This window comes from Piliocolobus tephrosceles, chromosome 3 (assembly GCF_002776525.5).
Source record: "Piliocolobus tephrosceles isolate RC106 chromosome 3, ASM277652v3, whole genome shotgun sequence".
Taxonomy (NCBI): Eukaryota; Metazoa; Chordata; class Mammalia; order Primates; family Cercopithecidae; genus Piliocolobus; species Piliocolobus tephrosceles.
Genome location: NC_045436.1, coordinates 19,663,820 through 19,688,586, shown reverse-complemented (window position 1 = coordinate 19,688,586; position 24,767 = coordinate 19,663,820). Strand labels below are relative to the sequence as shown.

General features: G+C 43.6%; 1 protein-coding gene across 6 annotated transcripts in view; it reads right to left on the bottom strand.

The window, feature by feature from the left end:
• MFAP3L (microfibril associated protein 3 like) overlaps nt 1-23,274 on the bottom strand; it is a 42,501-nt gene extending 19,227 nt beyond the window's left edge. For 3 of the 6 annotated variants that reach the window (XR_002735101.3, XM_023229005.3, XM_023228987.3), the window contains exons 1-3: nt 22,254-22,734; nt 1,873-1,910; nt 1,480-1,791 (exon numbers count right to left, since the gene is read on the bottom strand). Coding sequence is in view for 4 of the 6 variants with exons in the window: in XM_023229005.3 (XP_023084773.2) it covers nt 1,480-1,791; nt 1,873-1,910; nt 22,254-22,300 (397 nt within the window). In the remaining 2 variants the exon portion in view is untranslated. Of the gene's footprint in view, nt 1-1,479; nt 1,792-1,872; nt 1,911-22,253; nt 22,735-22,928 lie in introns of those variants that run through there. The other 3 variants (XM_023228995.3, XM_023229013.3, XM_023229021.3) reach the window with 3 other exon arrangements.
• Between the last annotated feature and the right edge of the window lie 1,493 nt (nt 23,275-24,767).

The window sequence follows — 24,767 nt, the reverse complement described above, 5'->3', positions numbered from 1 at the left end:
TTACAGGTGCGTGCCACCGTGCCTGGCTAAGTTTTGTAATTTTAGTAGAGATGGGGTTTCACCATGTTGGCCAGGCTGGTAACAAACTCTGGATCGCCTCCCAAAGTGCTGGGATTACAGGCCTAGTCATAGCCACTTAATAATAGCAGGACTTTGGGCAAATTTCAGTAAAGGGGCATTTGAATTATAACATCTCCAAGGTGCCTTCTAATTTACCTTTGCTATGGTCCCACAATTCCTCTTGGTGGGTAAAAGTTCGACTCTCCTAGGTTAAACACAATTCATAATATATAATGTTTTTGACTTAAAGGAAGAAGCTTTATAATGCTCTACAACCTTGACTGGCTAACCAAAAGCAATGTGAGTGACAGCACTACAGCAAACCCCACAATCCGGCCAATTAGACAGCTAGCAGCCTTAACCATTCGGAACACAGCTGTGAACCAGGAGTAGGCAACTGCAAGAAAACTCCATTCACTTAGCTCCTAAGGAGATATACAGCATTAGCCTCTATTCTTTTTTCAGGGCAATTAAGATAATATGAGGAAAAGAGATCTAAAATGTAGGTTTTCCTAGAGCAGAAACTCTTCTGGGGATTGCTCACTGGTTAAAGAATTGTGGAACAGGAGGCCAATGTGAATGGAAGAAACTAATAAGCTGCTACTTCAGAACAATGGTCTTTTCACTCCCCCACCCCAACCCCTCTACTTCACACAGTAAATGCCTAGGAAAGCAGGTTAACTCCTTCTGGTCAATCTGACCAGGCTTGGGTTTTCAGACAAATTACTTCACGCATCTAAAACAAGAAATGCACTGATTCCCAAAGACCCACTCCTCTCTCCGGCTAGTCTTTCCCAGAGTGAGGTGATTCACACTTTTTGGTCACAAATGCATTTATTAAAAACCATGCAGTCTCCTGTTGCCCCACATCCTTCCTTGTTATTGCATCGTCCCTCCCTCCCTGCCTCAGTCTAGAAACTGCAGCCAGGACTCAAGGAATACAGAAGGATCCCAGCCAGTGGCTGAGACTTGCACTGAAGTTTCTTTTCAGAAGTGTGGTCTTTAAATCCACAGCCAATGAATTAAATGAACATTTAATGATAAACAATGGCTATATTGTTTATTCCAGCCATCTCCATGAAAGAAAACAAAACTCCCTTAAAAATTGAGTATATTACTTAGGAAAATCCACTTTACATTTGTCTCTATAATGTATTGGATGTATTATATTACAAAATTCCAAGACGCCTTTTAAAAGACTTCTGTGTTTGTCCTTTGTCTTTGTGTCAACGAATGAAAACAATGAATTAATTGCTTCTTTGAATCCTTAAGGATATATATTCGCTTTCCTGCCTTAGAAAAACAAGACAAAATGAGATCTTTAAATCATTTGCATGAGAAGAACTAACACCATGGGTGCTGGCTCCAAAGCTCCTGTTTGTATTTTATTATGACATTTGATACAACTTTAAAGCCTACCTCCTCCTCTCTCCTTCTCATCCTCTTCTTCTTTCAGCAGCTTGCCAATGGAATTATACCACTTGAACTGTGGGTCAGGGATGCCATAAACACTACAATTAATCAAGGCACTGTTCCCTTCCTTGACTATGATATGGTCAGTTCTGGCAATGATTACGGGCACAGAGCCCAAGACCACGTTAGTGCCATTTAAAGTGCTGTTAGTCACACTCTTAGCGGTGGCTAGAGTGGATACTAGGATTAAAAAGGGCACAGAAGGTAGAAAGCACACAGTCAGATGGCTCTTCAGTCGATCCATCTTCTTTGCTTGCTCTGTAAGGCAATAGAGAGATGGTTTGCCAACCGAATCTTCTATCAGACAACACACTGTTCACAGCAGGTCATGGGACAAACCTGTCCTGGGTCCATAGAGTTGGTACTTGAACAAGAACCTGTTTTTAAGGAAACAAAAATATATATACATAAACATTAGCATTCATCCATTAAAAATACTATAAAATGTTAGCAATGCAGCTAAAATACAAACATCTACATACTTTTTTTTTTTTTTTGAGATGGAGTCTCGCTCTGTCACCCATGCTGGAGTGCGGTGGGGCGATCCTGACTCACTGCAACCTCCGCCTCCCAAGTTTAAGCAATCCTCCTGCCTCAGCCTCCCAAGTAGCTGAGATTACAGGTGCCCACCAACATGTCTGGCTAATTTTTGTATTTTTAGTAGAGATGGGGTTTCACCATATTGGCCAGGCTGGTCTCAAACTCCTGACCTCAGGTGATCCACCTGCCTCGGCCTCTCAAAGTGCTGGGATTATAGGCGTGAGCCACCGCACCCAGCCAAACCTATGTACTTTTTAAACGAAACACAACATAAGATTGTTCTGGATGTAATCATATTTCTCACAGAAATCATAATTTTGTTTTTTGATATCAAAACATATAGCTTTTATAGGAACAAATATATTTTGTATATTAAATTTATATTTTATTTCATAGAGCTCAAAAATGGATTCAGGCTGCTTTCATTTACCACGACAAGCTATCTTTCCTCCACATTACTTCTCTTCATTGTGGAGGACCTAATTGTTCACCTGGGTGCTCCTTAACCTCTTCTCTCCCAATAAACGTGACTTCTAGTCTACGTCACTGGTCATGGCGTGGGCTCTGCCAGCATTTGGAAGGACTGCATCAGATCACTCTGGCATTCTCCTAACTCCCCATTACAGCTTCCAGAATGTTCCTTACTGTCTCATTCAACTTCCCATGCTCCTATGAGCTCCATCTCATCTAGCGCTCTCTGCTCTGTTACACTTACAGGCTCCAGATCACTCATGTACGCCCTGGTTTCAATCTCATCTGCCTTCCACAGGCCGGGGAACATCACCGGACATTACGGTTGGCTGCACTTCTATATCCAAAGATCTAACTTTCACCTAGTCCTCTATCCTCCATTTCATTCTAATCCTATAGCCATGCCTTCTTCAAAGGCAGAAGTTGTTATTTCAATTCTGCTTACAGTAACACTGAAGGGGCACCTGGTGATGATAAATTAGCTTCAGATCATATTTTTTTTTCAGTAGGAAAGAAAAGAGTTTTGTTTTGCCATAGATTTCCATACACCCCACCAAACTGGAGTGCTTTCCTACCCTAGGAAGCCAACACATTACGCCACCAGCTGAAACCCTGTGGCCAAGGGAGATAGCACAGACTGCAGTGGCATGATAGACACCCTGCCATGACTTTGCAAATGTCTTTCTTTACTTGGCTAAACTTGTGGTTTCCTTTGTGGTTGGAAAGCTGACCTATTGAATACAGAACAGCTGTGAAGAGCGTAGCCTCGGGTGAGAGAGAGACAAGGCCAGGATTCTGGACAGAACCACTTTCACTGGCTGTGTGTCTTGGGCAAGTACAAGACAATTATAAGGATTCACAATCAAATGTATATCAAACATGTATGTACTGTTGCCTTGATAAACAAGAATTATTAGCACATTGTATAAACCATCCTTTATTGAAATTATGCTTCTCAAATCTATTTTTAAGTTATGTCTTCTAAAAGCCAGACCTTGAGTTTTCTTTAAAACGTTATTATAAATTACAAATAATTATAAATGACTTTCAGCACTGGGTCCTTTGCAGGGGCTCAAGTCTGAGAATGCATGAGCTGCCCCCTTAGGTGTATTCTGTGGTGAGCATATTGAGGGCAAGAGCTGGGTCACTCATTATTGACTCCCTGGTGCCCAAGCCATAGCAGATGCCTGGCTAAATACCATGGGGGAGAATCAGAGACAAGACAGGTTGGGAGATGAGTTCTAATAAATATGGGTGGTAAATACAACTTTTCCCCCCAATTAAAGAGAATGCAACAAATGGAAAATCAAACTGAATTTTAAAGTGCATATCTCAAGATACTCTGTTTTCAAACAGAGGCTCTCCATATTTGGCTTTCTACTTGCAAACACATTGTGCTAGCAGAGTAAAGAGAAGGGGACACTGCTGTGCTATTATATTTTAATAATGTCAGCAGGTGCTTTGGGCTACAAACACAGCAACTGTTCTGAAATGGAATCCAGTTCCCTTAGAGACCTTATGAAACACAGAAGCAGAGACTTTCATTTTATGCAGGAATTTCAGTTAGCAAAATAGTTTCCCTCTTCCTCATTTTTACTCTCATCCTCTCCCATCTGGAAGAGTTACTAAGGTACAGAAGACATAATGCATCATTTACAGGTTGTTTGTATAAAAGCATTTTACTCTAAAATTCTGTGAAAATTGATTCAAAGTAAAGTACCAAATTAACACTAATGAATTAACAGTTTCAGTAAGAATTCACTCTCAATTTACTCTTTCACTTCAGATTTTTCAAAAGGTATTTATTATGTGCTGGGCACACTGCCAGGATTTAGGGGATGGGAAGTGCCACAAAGCTCAATAAACCACAGACCATGTCCACTCACAGTCTAGTAGGGGAAAGATGTACAGATAACTTCAATATGTTCTCTAGATGCTATGGGCTTGGAGTTGGGTAGGAAGGAGGGGCACCAAATAGCTTGGGTGCCACCTAGAGATGATGTTTGTTGACTACCCATCCAGCCTCCAGGCCCTCTTCTGCCTTCCTTTCTGCAAGTCCCAGAGCTCACAGGGTAGAAACTTCTAGTCTTTCTCATCACCCCACGGCATGTGCACCTACCAAACTTGACACTGCTCCCTGGCGTATGATCTTGCACTTTTCTGTTTTGTGTTGAGGAAATTCCTTCTCGATTACAAGAAGAGCTCCTGGATAGCAAAAACTTATACATATAGTTCAGGAGGATTTCCATATTGCTAGGCACCCATAATCATGTTTACACACTTGCTGTATGAAGCCATGCTTATATGGAATCCAGTGGCAATTATTTAAGAACAAATTACAATGTGTTGCCGGAAGAACATAAGATATCACGTGACTTTGGATGCTGGCAAAATATTCTGCAAATGTACTTTTTCAGCTTGTTTGATTAGGATCTTACAGACAGCACCACGAAAAGTTTGGCTGAGCCAGGCATAGTGGCTCACTCCTGTAATTCTAGCACTTTGGGAGGCTGAGGTGGGTGGATCACTAATATGGTGAAACCCCATCTCTACTAAAAATACAAAAATTAGCCGGGCATGGTGGTGCACTCTTGTAGTCCCAGCTACTTGAGAGGTTGGAGCAGGAGAATCACTTGAACCTGGGAGGCGGAGGTTGCAGTGAGCCAACATGGCATCACTGCACTCCAGCCTGGGCGACAGAGCGAGACGCTGTTTCAAAAAAAAAAAAAAAAAAGTTTAGCTGATAACAATCTAACATTGTGAAAGACATTTGAGCCAGCAAAGAGTAAAATAACAATCTAACATTGTGAAAGGGATTTGAGCCAGCAAAGAGTAAACCCTAAGTACTATAATCCAGCAGCTTAAAATGCAGTCCTTCAAAATACAAGAACAAAGACCACAGATTTCAAAACCAGGCTTAACAAAAGCTACAATGGACAAGTTGTTAAACCTCATAATCTTTGGGAAAACTCTGAAAGACTACTTTATTTTCTATAAATAGAACAAAAGAGAAATATTTAGCAAATATCAAATGTTCTTTATTTTGACCCCTTCCCTACCTCCCAGCCATCGTATTTTATCTAAAAATGTTTAATAAAATGCTTTGTTCAGTCCTATTTCTTCTTTCTCCACCTATAATCAATGAGACTGTTGCCCACGTATTTCTGGAGCTAGAAGGAAAAGGAACTCTTGTGTAAGGGGTGTTTTGTACTAAATGAATATTATTGTTTTTCCTTGGCAGAGTCAATTTGGGTATTGCCCCATCTACTCTGATGAATAATTCGTAGAGTGATGCAACTGGATTTTGTTGCAACACCTACTGAGAGTTACCCCTATTTTAATTTGCGTGGGAATGATGCCACAGGCACATAAGCTACCTTCTACATGAAAACACATTCTTCATAGGGTTACACTCATGAAGCATGGAGGGGAAGGCCTAATTTCATATGAATTGGAAAGTGGCAATAAAATACTCATTAAGACATGAATGCTATCTTTTCAAAACTGGTAGTCAACTCAAGCCATTTCAGTTATGAATATGTTTCTGCCACTTCCTTTCCCATATATCATAATGAATTCAAAATATCCATGTCTTTTTTAAACAAAAATTAAAAATTTGTTTCTGCAATTAAAAAAAACAAAAGGGAACAAAATTCTCATAGGTCCATTCTATCCCACCTAACATCTTTCAGGATCAGCATAGAGTCTCTTGAACAACATGGGTCTGAACTGCTCAGTCCCCTTATATGCAGGTTTTTTTTTTTTTTTTTTTAACAGAAGTTACACTGAGTGTGCCTGCCTCTCCTTCCACCTCTTCCACATCCACCACATATGAGACAGCAAAACCAGCCCCTCCTCCTCCTCCTCCTCAGACTACTCAACTTGAAGATGGTGAGGCTGAAGACATTTATGATGATCCACTTCCCCTTAGTGAATGGCAAATATATTTTCTCCTTCTTAAGGTTTTCTTAATAACACTGTCTTTTCTCTAGCTTACTTTATTATAGGAATACGGTATATAATACACATAGCATACAAAATATGTGATAATGAGCTGTTCATGTCATCAGAAAGGCTTCTGGTCAACAACTGGCTATTAGTAGTTAAGTTCTGGGTCAAAAATTACACAAAGATTTCCAACTGCATGGGGAGGGGTTGGGTGCCCCAACCCATGTTGTTCAAGCATCAACTATACTGAATTTTAGGTAATCAGGGTGATCTCTGAATATAAACTATGGTGATAGGGTTTGGCTGTGTCCCCACCCAAATCTCACTTTGAATTGTAATAATCCCCATGTGTCAAGGGCAGGGCCACGTGGAGATAATTAAATCATGGGGGTGGTTTCCCCCATATTTTCCTTGTGGTAGTAAGTCTCATGAGATCTAATGGTTTTATAAATGGGAGTTCCCCTGCACAAGCTCTTTCCTTGCCTGCCGCCATGTAAGACATGCCTTTGCTCCTCCTTTGCCTTCCGCCATGATTGTGAGGCCTCCCCAGCCATGTGGAACTGTGAATCAATTAGATCTCTTTGCTTTACAAATTACCTAGTCTCAGGTATGTCTTTATTAGCAGCATGAAAACAGATACATACGGGAATCTAAAGTCAAGGGCCAAGAAATCTATGGAACAAGAATGTTCCTTTAGCCATTACTGCAGTCCAGAGTCAAATCATTTAAGTGATAAATCAGCTAAGTTTTATCTCAATGTCCAAATTCCTACTACAGAGATTCATATTGCCCTTTCTTGTCCATGTTCTAGAGTCTATTTCTGTACAGAGATTCTCGAAGCCTCTAATCACACAAAGGTAATACCTAATTCAGATGGCAAATGTGATAATCACAGGAAAGTATGAAAGGGCATTGCTTTTAGGTTACTTTTAGAAGCATCTAAAGGGGATCAGTTCAATCCAAATCGATATGCATTACCTGAGAAATGACCCTGTGCTGGGCGCACTGCCAGGGGTTGAGGCACACAGAGGTGAGACTCAGGCCTTTCCCCTCTTGTCAGAATCTGGTAGGGGACAGAGGAACATACATGGACAGTTATAAGACAGTGTGACAGCTGCCCATCACAGGGTGTCAAAGATCCACTGGGGCACCAGACAAGAGATCAAAGTATTAATATATAGTTTGGATGAGCCAGGAAGAATTTTCTGGAAGTGATTCTTTAAAGAAGTCCCCAAGTGGACCAGGGGAGAGAAGCTGACCCAAAAGAGGAATAGAATATTGAAAGAAACGGTGATTACAGAGAACCTGGGGAAATGTCTGTAATTAGGCATTGATGGCCAGGTAGTGTGTGCAAGAACAGAGGAGGGGGAAGTGGGCTGGAAAGGCAGGCTGGCCCAGATAATGACCAGACAGTATGCAATGCCAAGGATGGGGGCACTCATAGGTTTTGAAAAGGAGAAGTGGCAGGGCTAGTTCTGTGTTTACAAAGATCAGCTTGATCCTCGTATGGCTGCAATGTACAGCTGGCTAGAAGACTAGTATTATACAATATCCAGGAAGGAAATGAACAGGGGCCTGAACCAAAAGCAGGGGGGAAGGAAAGAAGTGGGCAGATGCAAAGAAGTACAGGAATTAGAATGTACAGAATGACTATTTGATAACAGGCTGAAGTAGTACAAGACCTCCTGACCAGCAGTACCTATCATTATACAGACAACTCTTAGGAAGGGAGTGTCTCATTTGCTAAAAACCAATGCCTGGCACTGTCAGTGGAATACACAAATTAAGAAATTCAAACAAACCACTCCCTTGGGCAGCACTCTGCTGCCACTCTTGGATGAGGGCCTGTCTGCTAGCAGCGACCTGGCAGAGTACATGGTCGCTCCCGCCTGGTTCCTCACTGCTCCTCCTGGCTTCACCATCTCCCCTCTCTGTATCCCTGGCTGATGGATGGTGTTGTGATGACAAGCCACAGTCATGACATTTATAAATGTAAAAACTCACAAATTAAGAGCTATACAGCAGCACACCATGAGAAGAATTAGAGCCTTTTTAAAGTAGTTGTCCCTCAGGAGGAAAATGAGACTCAGGAGAGACCTCATGCATTCTTGGTACCACATGCACTTATTAATTGTGTAGTGTTAGGAAAATTTCCAGCTACTTAATGGGTAGAACTAAATATACACCCAGACTTGCTGGATTGCTGTGAACAGCCACCAGATGAACTGTTAAAGCCCATCGAACAACTGAGAGGGGCCACAACATTATTACTCCAACTACACTAACGTTCAGCCTCTACAGAATTTTATTTTATGCTGTTATTTTTTTTTAATACACAGAAGGCACGTACTTTTTCAAAAACTGATCTGTGTTAAATCACTGTTTTTCAAACCTAAAAACAAACTACAGGCCCAGAGATGCCATCTTCATAAAACTTTATTTTTAATGGGGCATAATATTAAGAAATCATTCTTGAATCTCCACACTTTGTTCACATGGTATGTTTTTCTGATTAAAAATAATACAAAATAAGGCTCTCAGAAATATACTGTTTAAATTGCCCAGGGTCATCAAATCACTATTTTAAAAAATCATTCTAATATGGAGATGAGATACTGCTGATATCCTACTAAACATAAATGTTGGTTAAGCCTGATCATCAGAAGGGAGACATTCAAGGGACCTTTACTACAGTCTTTCAAAGAGAAAAAGAGAATCACAAACCCTTATAAAGGAGCAGGGAAAAATTACATTAAAGGTTGCTCTGTATAGATAGATAAATACGAAGCAAGATAAAAACACGTCCACACATCTCTTCTCAGATCTAGAACATTAGACTTGGAAAAACTTGGGTATCTTTTCATAAAACTTTTTCTTTATTCTAAAAAATGGAGGCCTAGAGAAGGTATGGTATTGCACATGGTCATGCAATTAATTTAGTGGCCTAGAGCCAAAATAAAAAGACCATGATGACTAATAATAATCCCAGATCAAGACTGGGATTGTTTTCTTAGTTCCATAAAGGCAATTATTAAATTGTTCTAGCACTTGAAACATGCAATGAAGGCTATTCTAATCACAGGTATATCATTTGGAAGAGTTTATTGATGTTTCAGCACATACTTAATGTCAAATTCTTATTCTTATTCATTCATTCACGTATTAAGATAGCATCTCACTGTTACCCAGGCTGGAGTGCAGTGGCACCATCATAGCTCACTGTATTAATTGGGTCATCCTTAATTGATCAGAGAGACATTCCTTCAGAAGTCTGATGATCCAAGGAATTAGTCAAGTCTGGAAACTGAATAGAAATGGGACAGACACACTGGTGCATGGGGCCTTTATGCTGCCTGACCAAGCCCTAAAACGGATCACAATGCACATCAAAGGGTTACAATGCTGTATTCACATTTTTCTTTGATCTTTGACACCATCCTTATTAGAGTCTATATTCAATCTAAGCTGGAACAGAAGCATCTCTAGCTGCTGTCTTTCTTTTCATTAGAATATTTTTCCAACACTTCCCTCCTTTAAAAAATTATGTCCTTTCAAAACATTCTTCCTACTGATTTGGAGTATGCATGTAGAGATTTGAATTTTCATTCCAGTCCAGTGAATTTATGTCACCTGCTAATCTGTAGATGGCACTACTTCTGCCAGCTTTCAATTATTTTTATTTGATCTCAAGCCCATTTTCCAAGAAGTTCCTGATGTCTTTAGTGTGAAGCTCCTATATTCAGAGTGAAATCAGGCAGGAGCTGATGGATGTCTGGAAGCCTGGACACATCAGTGAGTCAGAACTCTTCTTTGGCTAGAAAAATGGCTAGAGGATGCCATGTACCAGGGAGGTGCTTTATGGAGGTGCTGATCCCTGGCTGCCTGCCCACAAGTCCAGGCTGCCCACGCTCTGCCTGGATGGAGGAAGCAAACTCTGTCCTCTCTGCAGCCCACACAGCACACTGTCTATAAATCAGAGGGCAATCTTCTTAATATGCTTTCCTAACATGACTCAGGACCTGAAATAATTGTGAGTTTACATTTTCTTGCTAATTCTGGATCCTTTGATAATGCAAGTGCCTTTCTCAATTCCTACCTCTCCCACCTATTTGATTGTGCACACATGGCTTCCCAATTGGCCAAACAAAACCCCCTTTTCTGGAACTGGGAGGGTAATTTCACATACAATCTTACAAAGGGTGATTATTTTGTGGTGGGACAGCTCAGAATAAAGCTACTTAACTCATCATGAGCCTGAAAGATAGTATTAATAGTACCCAACCAAGACACAGAACAACTTCTAATAGAAACAGTGTTCTTAGCGACAGCCAGTGTGAAGAATTCACTGCAGGTCTCCCTGCAGTCGTGGAGCTGAGATTATAATACAGCAAACGGATAGGATCAGGTGCCTGGGATGAGAGATGGGTTGGGCTCTGAGGTTAAGGTCAAGAACAGAAATTCTGGGGTGACGTGTGAGGAGCAGACCAGCTTAGAATTTTAGGATTAAGACCCACAAGCTGGGAGTGAGGATACTCACTCCTTTCCTCAATTTTTTATTTACAAGATGACCCCTGGGAGTCAGCTGATCTCTCCAAGCTGTAGACTCATTTTTAGGTCCTTTCCAAATCTATCATAATATGATCATGACAGCCAGGAGTAAGACTGCACTGGCAAAGGGAAGAAATGGTGAGGGGTAAAGAGAAAAGGGAAAGAGCAAGGGAGTTCTTGGTGCACTGCTAAAAATTCCATTGCAGTAAATACAAATAGGGCAAAGCACTGTGATGGCCAAGCCATTTGTGACTTGGCAGATGGCCACAGACACAGCTTGTGCACCACGCAGCCAGTGAGAACTTGCCTTCCACAGGCAAGACAACTTCTTGTGTGTCCCTTACATTCTGGACAATAAAATGAGAGAATAAATGGATTCAAGCTCTCAAAGTATTAGGACGCTCCATTCATACCCTCTCCAGATGTCCTCATCTCACTGCAGATGTGAATCAGCCCAGATTCCTCTAGGACTTCCTATATGGAGGATGGACCGGTCCTTTTGGGCACAGCTGCAGGTTTCTCCCTCCAACTTCACTTCCAGAGCAACCTGGAGGGAAGCCTGAGCGTCACTACTTTTACCTTGTTACCTGGACTAAGGGCAGGTGATGAACCGAGTGCCTGTGGCCGTGCCACAGACCCAACTTTTCCTCTTTAGACCAAGAACTGCTGGTTGTGTAAATCTGAGCTGTTCCACAGGGAGTCTGACCAAGGCCCGTGTCTTTAGGCCTTGAAACCTTCATTTCACTTGATAATTCAGCGAGGCCTTGTGTCTACTCCGGCAATTTGGGAATGTAATTTTTATCATCAACAAAATTCTCCCATTAAAAAAAGGGTTGGCGGCCGGGCACGGTGGCTCAAGCCTGTAATCCCAGCACTTTGGGAGGCCGAGACGGGTGGATCATGAGGTCAGGAGATCGAGACCATCCTGGCTAATATGGTGAAACCCCGTCTCTACTAAAAATACAAAAACTAGCCGGGCGAGGTGGCGGGCGCCTGTAGTCCCAGCTACTCGGGAGGCTGAGGCAGGAGAATGGCGTAAACCCGGGAGGCGGAGCTTGCAGTGAGCTGAAATCCGGCCACTGCACTCCAGTCCGGGCGACAGAGCGAGACTCCGCCTCAAAAAAAAAAAAAAAAAAAAAAAAGGGTTGGCATTCAAATATTTGTTGATGGTGCTTAGCACCATGCATTCATTGCTTTTATTATTTAATGATTAGTAACAACCTGTGCATGGGGAATGCCTCAAAATATAATGAAAATAAAAAGCTAAAATTCTTAAATTATTACAATGTACATTTTCCCAGCAGTTCATCATTCAGTGTAAAAGCCAGAGGCAGCCTTGCTATGGCCTGACAGTAGGCCTCTGGCAGACACATAGCCTTCATATCCAACCTCTCTATGCTCGCTCACTCCCTACCAGCCTCCCTGGGCTCTTCTAATCCTGGAATGGGTAAACCCTGGAATCCTTGAACTTACTATTTCCACCATCTGAAATGAGTTCTGGGATACCTGGAACATTTCTTTTGGAACCCTCAGGCCTTTAATCAGCAAGGCCCTTCCTGGTCACCTATGTGAAACAGTGCCCACCCCATCATGCTCTATCTACCTTGACCCTGCCTTTGTCTTTAGAGCATTAACTACTACGTATTTACATACTGTGCCCCCATTAGGATGAGAGCTCTCAGAGGGCTGTGCTCCTGTCATTGCTGCTGTTTACTGATGTATCCCTACTGTTCAGAAACACACTTTGCTCAAAACAAACACTTGAATAACTGCTGAGTGAATTTATTCTACTTATATGCCCTTTAAGTTAGACCTATTACTAACTTACTGCTCGCCTTTGGTACAAATTCTATTCATTTCTTAGACAGTTTTAGAAAACGTCTATTCTTTAACCACATAACTAAGTATAAACCAAGATTTCTTTAAGTGAGTCCTCAGAAATGCATCATTTGCTTACAGTGGAATTTGAGAGCCTGGTGATAAAGACAGGCCTGAGAACAGAGGCTCAGGGTAACACAGAAGAGGAGGCGGAGATGCCGGAAATGTATGTTCTTGTTATTGTTGAAGGGAAAAGCAATCGCCTACTTAATTTATATTTCAAAATGTCGAACTGTTCCTCACTCCTGTGTCTGTGGTTGTTTGATTAAGACCATTCAAATTCACAGCACAGGAACTGGATCACCTAGGGTTTCCTCTTTCATCAGGATAACATTTCATCTATTTGAAAAGATGCACTCAATAACTAGAGAGGGTAGTAAAATAGCATTTCCTCCTTCCTCTTTACCACTCATTATCACAGAGTGGAATTGCATCGTGAACACTTCCCTGAATCTCCCATGTAAAGTGTCATTATAGGCTCTTTCACTAAGAACTGGATCTCGGTGAAAAACAGAAGAGATCCTGTAATTCAAGCCCTACTGGGTTTAATTCTTACTAAGAGTGCTATGATAACTTCCCTTACAATTCACTTAGCATTTATGGCTTACAAAACACCCCGACAGATGATATCTCATCGGAGCCTCAGCACCACTCTAAGGTCGGGACAGGCCTGTGATTCTGCTCACACAACAGTGTAAGAATCCAGGGCCAAGCCACCAACGCTACAGAAAAAGCCCCTTGCAGGGCCCACATCTTCTCTCAGTCCAGGGCTCCTGTTACCTGCACACGGTGGTCACTGAGTGCATGCCAAAACCTCGGCAATCCTCATAACAGTGTAACTAATTATTTTACAATTTTGTTCATAAAAGCAATCTTTTTCAGAATTTGATTCCATCTTAATAATCTTCCTGACTTTAGTGGTTAAGGTCAGTCTTCCACCTAAGTGTTTTTCAGTGTGACAACATGGCAAATTGTTGCAATTAAACAAAACCACCAGAAGAAAGTTGAAAATAGGGCTTTAGTGGTTTCCACTTTGCTTTTCTCTCAGCTTCGATGGAAAGAGGCCCTGTTAGGCTGAGCACACTTTCCAGGTGATCTCAACGATCTCTCCACTGGGCAGTCAACTTTATCTAAGTGATAAACACAATTAGGAGCAAGTCATATCAATTAAATGAACTCAAAGTACTTATGAGGCCACTATTATCCATTTAGTACCAATTACTATGGGGATTAAAAACAGTTTAAGACCAGGCCTTTATCCCAAAGGTGCTTAGAATCTTGGTGGCACCTGCATACAAAGCAATATGCAATCATGCGCTGAACTAGGTAAATGCCATAGAAATTCAGAGGAGGCCAAGCTGGGAAGATAACAGAATGTATAAAAGGAGACCAGACAGTTCTCCTAGCAAGAGTAATGGTTTAGTCTAGATAAATAAGGGTAGAAAGAAACACAGCATGCCAGTAATAAAAACCTAGGTGGCACTGGTTTTTGCAAGCACCATGCAGTGGATGTGCTGTGGAAGGCTGTGTGGAGAGCTCTGGGACAGCAGAGAACTCCTTCAGAAATTCTATTCCAGAAGAAGGCCTCTGGGGCATCTTAGGAGAAACGATAAGGAGGACTTTGGGACATTTGATCCACTACTTAGGCACAAGAACTAACACCCCAGTGAGAGGAGGAGAGGCGGCCATAACTTGGAGGTAGAGATGAGATGCCTTACAAAGGCAAGAAGAAATCAAAAGTCCACTGCAGGTCCTGGGTACAGAGGCACAGGGAGAAATGATCGGCCCCCATTAAGGCAAAGGATCGGTAATACTCAGATGTTTTCTGGAAATGAATTTCAAGTTCCGCAAAAGTGTTTTGAAATGGAGAAAAACAGGTTACCTTTGAGAAGTTCTAACCAGAGCAGGACTCAAAGACCAAGTAATCTAGGATTGTCCAAACCTTGAAGAAAAACAAAACAACAACAACAACAACAAAAAACCACCTTCCCATCAACGTAGGGCTGCCAGCAGAAATGGCAGGGAGCCGGCAGACAGAAGTGCAGGCCTTGCCGGGGGTGGGGCAGTGAAGCCCAGCACCTAGCTTTAGCAGGTAAGCAGCAATTTTCAAGATGAACTTAATAACAGCAGCTGAGAAGCAAGAACGCTCACTGGTTACTAAAGAGTTGATGCTACCCACAGCCATCCTGGGCAGTAAAGACCTAACAGGAAGTGCTGGGAGTCAAACACTAACTTAGTCTTCACTCAAATACCTTTCCCTGCCTAGGACCAGAGAAAATGGGTGTTGAATCTTTAGGCACAGTCGCTGTATATCTACCTACTTCCTTGCAGGGCAGTCTGGCCTTTGGAGAAGAAAGGAGTTGGCTGATCTCCTCAGGGTGGTCATTACTGTCACAAATATAGAGCCCTTGCTAATTTCAAGAAGGAACAGAAAGATACAGATGCAGCCTGGTGCAATGGCTCATGTCTGTAATCCCAGCACTGTGGGAGGCTGAGTCTGGAGACAGCTTGAGGCCAGGAGTTTGAGACCAGCTTGGGCAATATAGCAAGACTTCATCTCTACAAAAAAATTAATTAGCTGGGCATGGTGGCATGTGCCTGTAATCCCAGCTACTCTGGAGGTTAAGAGGATCACTTGAGCCCAGGAGTTTGAGGCTACGGTGAGCCATGATCATGCCACTGTACTCCAGCCTGGGCAACAGAGCAAGACCTCATCTATATACACACACATATGAAAGGTAAAGACTTGAGAACAGATGCATTCTATCTTGTTAAGGAGATGTACTGCTTTCGTAAACCGATGAGAATGATTTGAATTCGTCTCAGCCTGCATCTGAACTGAGTGGGTCCCAGAAGTGGACAATTCTGGAGCACTTTATTCTAACCCATGTATTTCCTCAAGGAGCAAACCCTTCCCTTACGCTCTTCCTCACACCATCAGCAAATTCAAATCCTCAGTGGAAGGAAGGGGTTGGGATTATATTCAGCATCTGCTCAGCAACTTTCCTCTTTCCTGTTGACTCCAGAGTCAATTTCAGCACAGCCTCTAAGTAAGTTACCCTCTCAATCCAGAATTAGGGAAGCCCAACCCACAACAATTTTCTTTCAGTCTCATTAGCAAGTCCCCAATGCTTCAGTCCAAAAGGGACCATCAGGGAATTAATTTCTTTTTTCTTTTATGTCTCTCTTACAAAGTCTGTGCCCTGTGATAAGGTTCTGACTTCTTCCCTCACACAGGGTGCTGTGTGTGGGCTTTGCAGCTCCTCCCCTTCCTGAAGTCTTCTGGTTAAGTGAAGGCAGTGGAAGTTAGTCTCTCTGGTGCTGCAAAGTCTTGCCTTTGGTTGGAAAACCCCTGAGAGATGCTGTGACCCCACTATCCCTTGAGACAGGTGGACCTTCCACATTTCTGCTGTACCTGAGACAGAATCCAATTCACTACAAAGGCATTGTTTAAAATGTCCCCTTTCCTTCCCTGCCCTGAAAAACAAATCAATCACTGAGTTCTAATGATTCTCACTCCTCAATATCGGGCTGCCACATTCTGGGCTTCCCCTGGGTTATGTGCTCATCATCTCTACTGGACTCCTTCCTTGCTGACCTGACTCCAATCCACGTACCATGTCATTACTAAAGTCAGCTGACTCTGAAAGATCTAAAACATATTCCATGTCTTCACTGTGTAAACAGTGTGAAACTCAAGTCCTACGAAGGACCTAAGTGATTCTTCACATTTTGACTCCCATCCACCTCCCTGACTGCATCTCTAGAGCCTCCCTTTCTGGCTCTCCCTCTTCCCATCCCCCCAACCCCAGCAAGTTCTCTTTCCTGAATTCCCAGTAGTTCCCCACAGCACCACCTCCAGCCAAGTTCCATTTCTTACCTTGCACATCTAGCAAACCCCTAGCTTTGAGGTCTTGGTTCAATAGCCCTCCAGGACTCCCCAGGTAGCCCCCGACACTCCTTTTCTCATCACCTTTTACTCATAACTTCCTATTTTCACTATAATTGTCTTTTTGCACATTTGACCCTTCATTAGATTAAAATTTCAACCTGTCACTACTTGTTGAATGAATCAATGAATGGATGGAATATGGACTTGAGAAAGGCTGGACACTGGTGCATGGGTGACTGATGCAGTCATGAGGAAAAATAAGTCAGCCAGAAAGAACACAGGCGGCCACAAGCAAGACAAGAGGACCCAGGTTAGAACCCAGGGAAAGCAGTGGACAAGCCCTCAGAGAAAGAGCAATAAAAAACAAAAATTGGGAATAGTTAAGGGTACAGTATTCCAAAGGCCACAGCAGGTGGGCCCTCTGCACTTCCGCAGAGCCTGACACAGATAACCCAATTAACTACATGGGAGTTGTTTAAAATGCCTCCTTTCCTTCCCTGCCCACAGATAGAGCACAACTCTACCACAGAGTGCTGGTGGTTCTCACTCCTAAATACCCGGCTACCACATCCTAGTTTTTCCCTATTAAAATTTAAGAGAGAGGGAATGGTTTACACTGACCTAGCACTTTACAATAGAAAACAATTATTTTTGCAGCATTATACGAGAACATTTGGGTAAAAGTCTTATGAAGTTATACAAATGGATGTTAGCTATATAATATAAAGTTTTGTTTTTATTAGGATAAATTTTAGTCAAGTCTTACTGTTGTTTCCAGTATCAGATACTGCTAACCCAGCGCTTCTTTTACCGCATTGTCTGAAAAATCTGATTTTCTTACACAGAGTTCACTTTCAATTCAAAGCCACTCATATAACACTAAGGTAGAGGAATCCTTCAGTTTAGGTTTTCCGGACACAATGATGTCAATTTAACCAGGAGACAACACATTCTTTGCAAGGTAGATATTGAGGCCTTGTACATAAAAGAGACTAAATGAATATGTTTGAAAATAATTACTACATTTCTAATATTCAAACACAGAAGTTAGTTCATCTAGTATTATAGCTGTCAACTCCCACATCCCCCAACGCCAATGTCAAATATGGAGCCCATCCCAACATTGGTGATTGACTGTGGCAATTTCCCAGCTGAACAAATACAAGCCCTTGACATTGCAAGCAGCTATTACCAACTGGTCAGAGTTGGCCCATGTGAAATCTCATCATTCTCAAGTTAATTATGTTGAATTTTAGCTTTCACAGCCCCTTGCTCACATATGCATGGTACACAGACAACAGAACAGCTGACTACTGTTAGAGAACAATGAGCAGAAACAAAGTGAAATGTGACTTGCCTCTGCTGCTTTATGACGTCCTTCTTATTGTGAATCAAAGTTTTAAGCTATTAATTTCATACATGCATACAAGTGCTGCCATTTCAGATGAATTCAGAGACCTGAATTACAGCATGCTGGTTCCAGACCTCTACTGGCCACTGACCACCTCTGGCTGGACTTCCTTTATCAAGCTGCCCTGTGAAACCTGGGGTTTAGTTATTCACCGTGTTTTTAGGAAGTAAATTTGGCATCGGTCTGTTAATTTCATGTTCCGGTTTCCCATATTTTATCTATGATAGGACAGAATCCAAACTCCTTCACGTGACACTGAGCTTATCACAGTAAAAGGACCACTTCGTTCCCCTCCTCCTGCCCTGGCCTATTAGTTCATCGCACCAAACCTTTTGGTGGATGTAGCTGTATTTGCTTTCCATGGCTCCTGTAACAGATATTTCACAGACTAAGGGATTTACCACACATTTATCTTGCAGTTCTGGGGAATGGAAGTTCAAACAGGTCTTGAAGAGCCATCATTCAGGTGGGCCCAATGTAATCACAAAGGTTCTTTCATGTGAAAGAGGGAAGCAGAAGTCAGCATCAGAGTGATGCCCCACGAGAGAGACTGGACTGGCCATTCCGAGCTTTGAAGACGGATGGGGCTACAAAACAAGGAATGTGGGTGGCCTCTAGAAGGTGGCAAAGGCAAAGAAACAGATTCTCCCTTAGGGCCTCCCGAAGGAACAAGGCCCTGCAGAGTCCCTGACTTTTGCCCACTAAGACCCATGTTGAACTCCCACACCACAGAAATGCATTGGGCCCAGCTATATAATCCTGAATAACCTCCCCATGGCAAGACTATTAACTGATTCCAAAGTGGACACCTTTGGTAGGGGGCATTATTCTGCCTATCCCAATGGTGTTCCTTCTTCCTGGAGTGTCTACTTCTCTGCTTAGAAGACTTCTAACTCTTCGGGCATTCCTTAACGAAATACCATTTCCCATGGAAATGTCACTCCAAGCATGAGGTCCTCTCCTCCTCCAATCTATGGGGTTCATTCCCCCGCCTCCTCAGTCCCATGTGCGTACCTCTCTGGAGCACTCATCCTGTACTGTGTTTTATTTGTCCTCGAGCATATCTCTCTGACTCAACTGTGAGTTACTCTTACTCATTTTTGTGGCCTTAGGAGCCTAACTATAAAAGTCTGTGGAAAAAAATTAATGTGATATTTTAATGAGTAAAAACCTCAGGTGGAAGCAGAGGCAAGACCAATACATTCACAGGATTTCTGTTTGGAGCATAACTTACAAACTACTTCTGATAGCTCTTAAGTGGTTAGTTACACCAAGACACAATCAACCAAACCCTTTGTAACCATCTTTTAACCATGCCAGGGAAGTATTATGCCAAACTTAAAATTAACCACTGGCATTTTAAGGCCATTTCTAACCATAATGTGATATGCCATAGATTGAAAACATTGTCAAAGTTTTAAGTGTCCTCCTGGCCTCGGCTAGAAAAGACAAGTCACACCCCAAGTGCTGGGTTAGATGCCAACTCAGGGGAGTGACAGTATCAGCATTTCTAAATTCCAAAAACTAAATTAACACTTCTTTAACAAATCTGACTAGGCTGTGTTGAGATTAAAAGCAACTTGACTACAATATTTATTTGTATTCCAGTATCTAAAAGTTCTTGCATTAAAAAGTAGAATAAAAAGTCCAAATTAAGCACAATTTAAAATGCCTTGCGTATTCAAATTGCAAGCCAAATAGGAGCTGGATAAATTAAGGTCACAGGGATTGGGGGTAGATCTATTTTTAAAGGGAGTAATTTGCTGTAAATGTCTAATGTCACCAACATCATCATACAGTATAGAAATCTAAACACATGGAAATAAACCTAAAAATCATGTGCCTAGCAAGTGAGCTGCAAGAACCCAACAGTTAACTACAAAAGAGAAGAAATGATCACCTTTATTTTGTAACATGCCTACAAAGCCTATTTTTTTCTTCACGAGCAGTAATAAAACCCCTTTTCAACCTAACTCCGGTTGTGGTTCGAGTTTTAGGTTAGGGAAATGTGGACTTTTTGAAGCCAAGGGCAGTATGTAAATAAGCCTTTGATTAAATTTCATCGTGTCTCTTAACACTGAGAAAATACTTAGGATTTGTACTTAGGATTTCTGGATCGAGAAGGGGGCCTATTGATCTGTATTAAGCCTCACATTCACAAAAAGTAAACTGAGGACTTGCTGCTTCCTCCAGGTCAGGAAGAACCCAAGGCTAAGGAGAGACTCTAGCTGCTTCTACTGGGGAATGTCACCTGAGGACATGAGACCTACTGGTGTAGGACAAGGTGTACATCCAGGCAGTACTTCATGAAAGATTTTAAACTTGATGCATTTTTATAGAAAAGAGAAGCACAGTTATTCAATATTTGTGTTGGGGTTTTCAAACTTCTTTTTCTATAAATGTATTTAGAAATAAATTTAGGAGCAGTGAACATCGCCAACCAGACTATTTGGCTAAAATGGCTAAAATTGGCTAAAATGCAGGTTCTAATTCATAAAAATGGTCATCATGTTGTCGCCACTGCTGTTGTCTGGACGCTTCGAGCCTTTCCCATTATTAAACCTCGGTTATGCAGCATCACAGGACACAGCGAACTCTATACTGAGGGAAATCACCCCAGAGAGTATCCAGAATTAGAGCTGGAGTCATCTCAGGCTCGCAAGCAAGCGCTAACCTTAAAGCCTACCCACAACTCAATGAAAAGTCAATGCATTTCTAAAGTCTATTAAGATTGTAAACTAGAAGTTTTGTAATAAGCTTAATGAATAAAACAACTGAACCCACTAAGTGCTACTTATAGAAAGAGGCTTGCGAATTTAGCTTTAGTTAGCAGAACTCGTTCCCACTAGAACAGGATTGTTTATCTTGCCCCTATTAGACACAATAATCCTAATAGTGTTAATGGTACTAAATGCTTCAGGAAGAAACGACTGTAGAAACCACAGTGGGACCCGCAAATTGCACTTTCTGTGTAAGTAAAATGTCAGAAGAACTACACTCTTATATGGTCTCATGAAAAGACATTTTTTTCCGTCTTGTATTTCATCCTGAAAGATTTTACTATGTTCAGCATAGTAGCAACTGAAAAAAATGTGTTTCATCTAGAAACAAAAGTGAGAAAACTACAAAAAACGCTGAGCTTCTGCAATGCTCGGTTTCCAAGTTTTTAACATTAAATCGAAGATAACGCAAAACAAAGATTGCCACAGTAACCAAACTTTTCTGCTAAGTATCCTTAAAAATAATGACAGTTCGATCGTATCTTGTCTTCTACAACGTGAGCAGATAATACACCTACAAACCTTTTTTTGCGAGCTTGCTTTATAAATCTTGCAAGATAAGATTTTTTTTTTCAGGGATGGAGAAGACAAACTAATAATCAAGCTTAAAATAAATCGGTTCTGCAATCACTCTGTATTTTAATCCGATGAAGCACGTTTCCCCATTCCACGCCATGAAGCCATTCGATGTCAACTTGTTATGGAGTCAAATGCGACAAACTCCGAGAGCTTCAGTCGCGAGGCGGCGGCTCACAGCACCCACAGCCGCCCGCACTCCTGCGGCATCAGGACACGGCGCCCTCCCGACGCGGAACCCGCATTCACGTTCTCCGGAGCCCTGGCCAGCTTACCCTCCTCCCTGTCCAGGGAAACTGAGGCACAGTGATGCGAGGGATCCGGAGCCCAGCGAAAGCCCTCACAGCTGCTCGGCGTCCCCTTCCCCCAGGACATCCCGGAGGCTCGCCGGCAGCTGGCAGTGGATTCCGCGCTCCTTGCCCTCGGAAGGTTACGGTTCGATCCCGGGATGCGGCTGTCCCCAAACGGCCAGCCCCCGCCCCGCACGGATCTCGAAGCATCCTGCGACCCCCTGGAGCCCGCTGCCGGGACCATGCGGCGCCTCGCAGCGCAGCCTCCGCCGCAGTCTCAGTCAGCCCAAACACCCCAAAGTTCCGCGGCCCCGGCGCCGACCCGGTGCGGAGCTGGCCCCCACCTGTGCCCCTCCGCCCCATTCCGCCGGGTGCCCCCAGCTAACCTGACACCGCCGCGCCACTCAGGTGGCCGCCGTGCACCCCTCGCCATGGCCAGCTCGACAGCGGCCGCCGCGCCGCACTCTGCGCCGGACGCCCGGTAGCGCCTACTGCGGTCGAGCCGCCTCCGCCGGCGCCTCACAGCGTTGCGGGTTGCGGCGCCGGCTGCCGGGAGCGCGGAGCTTCCCACCTACAGGAGCCTGGGCCGGCCGGGGCCGAGCATGCCCAGTGCGGCTCTCCGGGCGGCGAGGAGGCGCGGGTGTAGCCTCCGGGTTTTCGCGACAGCCGCGGGCGGGGGCAGGGGGGCGGGCGGTGCGGGAGGTGCAGGGCGAGCCAGTCGGAACAGCGGACCGGCCCAGTGGAGGAGCCAGCGTAGGCTGTTGTTACCGGGGAGTCCAGCGTTCAGTCCTCTGAGCCTCTGGGCCGGGCCTCGGCGGCCCCCTCAGCCCGGTACCCGCAAGCCCAGGGCCTCCGCGGCAGTGCGGAACTCTCACTCCGCTCTCTCTCCCGCGGGGGCGACGTGACTGACCCTGGTCGTGGGGCGGGGCGCTCCCGGGGCTTCCACGGCAACTTTTGTGGGCGTCTTATGGCACTCGTGTTCAAGGAACCCAGGAAAAGGCTTCTTAAGGTCCTATTCTGGGGCACTAAATGGGAACCAATCAATCCATCCCCAAGCCTACCCTGTCTCCTTGCAATCAAATGCGATCACGAGCAAACCACGTTGCATCCAAAAGCTTCTCAGGCCTTCCCGGGCGACTGCGCTGTCAGTCTTAAACGTCTCTTAAAGCAAAGTCCACAGATGGAAGACTCTGGAAGAAAACCCAACGGGACGTTCCCTGATGACTTATGAGTGGTGGGGTTCCAGGATTTTTTTTTTCATTTTCTTTAAAAATATTACTTGTAATTTCCACGTTTTTTCTGATGAACCATAAGTTGATTTTTTAATTAAAAAGTAGAGTACTCTAAAATTATTAAGTACCTACAGAAGTTTTGCTGCATGATCCTGCAATGTAAGTGGCTTCCTCCCCTCTTTACCTCCTGTCTTTTTTTTTTTTTAAAAAAAAGAGGAGAGAGACTCAATTTCTGGGGCGGGACCAGGCTCCACCCCCAGGCTTTTTAGTGCTCGCCCCCCTTGGCCACGCCCCACTCCGGTCCTTCTACTCCCGTTCCGCCCTCTTCCCGGTGGGTTGCTGCGAAGACCCGGAAAGGTGGACTTTGCACATTGACGCTCCTGGCGACTCCGGCAGCCAGACTGGGCATGTTCCGCCGCCGGGTCAGGAATTGCTGTGCCAAGAGAGGAGCTTTAGCAACTCTCAGTCTCTCTGCTCCTCTCTGTTCCTGGCAAACTGACAAAGTAATGCCTCTGACCCCACGCCCCGAGGTCGGACCTGCAGAAGTGGGTCAGGACCCGACTGAGCATGCTCCAGGCAGTGCCAGGCTGCCGCACGCGGCTGCATCTGGTTGCCCAAGGTTGATGTAGCCGCGGTCTCTCGTCACGACATTGAAGCTCGGGAAACGGATGGAAGCAGGGCTCTAGAGAGGCACGATTGCATCGACACGTGGGCAGGTCGCCCATGCCAAGGGCCATGTTGGTGGGTGGGTGCGTGGGATCTGTCTTACGAGTGAGTCAAAGCCTGATTTTTTCCCCCAAAAAGATTGAAATGAGATCTCATAGTTGAACAGTTTTATGGCATCTCGAATAGCAACACATTTTAGCTTAAGGGATTTTTCAGCTGTTCTTTCGAGAAACATAAATCTTCTTTGTTTTTAAGTATTTAATAAACATTCTTTACAATTGCACCAGAGCACAAACTTTCCACCTGCTTTATTGATTGTTACATTTGTGTCCCCACTATGAAAATATTCCGCAGTATTATATCACGTTTTCTTCTCCAGCATTTCTGCATTCACTCTATTTCCTCCCCTCCCCCGTCTCTTAAATTCTCAGAACCTGCAAAATGCACTCTTGCTATCTTAGAAACCACTTGAGGTCGGTGTGGGGAACTTGCTTTTAATTCTCATTTAGAGAAGACAGCACTGAAATGGAGAAAAGTCACAGGGAAAATACTTTTACAGTTTCGAGATTAGTAAAGAACCCAAAGAGAGTCTTTCATTGAGAGCAGGAAGGCGAATGGAATTCGCCTTCTGTCTTAAGGAGGGAGAGGATGAGCAGGACAGCTGCCCAGTGAGGCTTGGTATGATAGTGGGAGTCACCCTTCATTTGAACCTCTCTGCCTTGCCCAGCTCCAATTCAGCTTCAGCGTGGTCAGAGACACTATCTCTATGGAAGGTCACTGGAAGAATACATTTACTTAGCTGCTTCCACCATGGAATCCTAGCTTGTGCTGGAGTGTCCCCTTCGTCCTCCTCCTGTGCTTTGAGAATCCATTGTTGCTGTTATGCCCTGAGCACTGCCCTTGAACTTGCCCAGGTGCCCCTTGACATTCACACCACGAATAGCCTAGCCTTACAAAGGTGGACAAGATGTCTTTTCAACAGTCTTTACTGCCACTTCTATC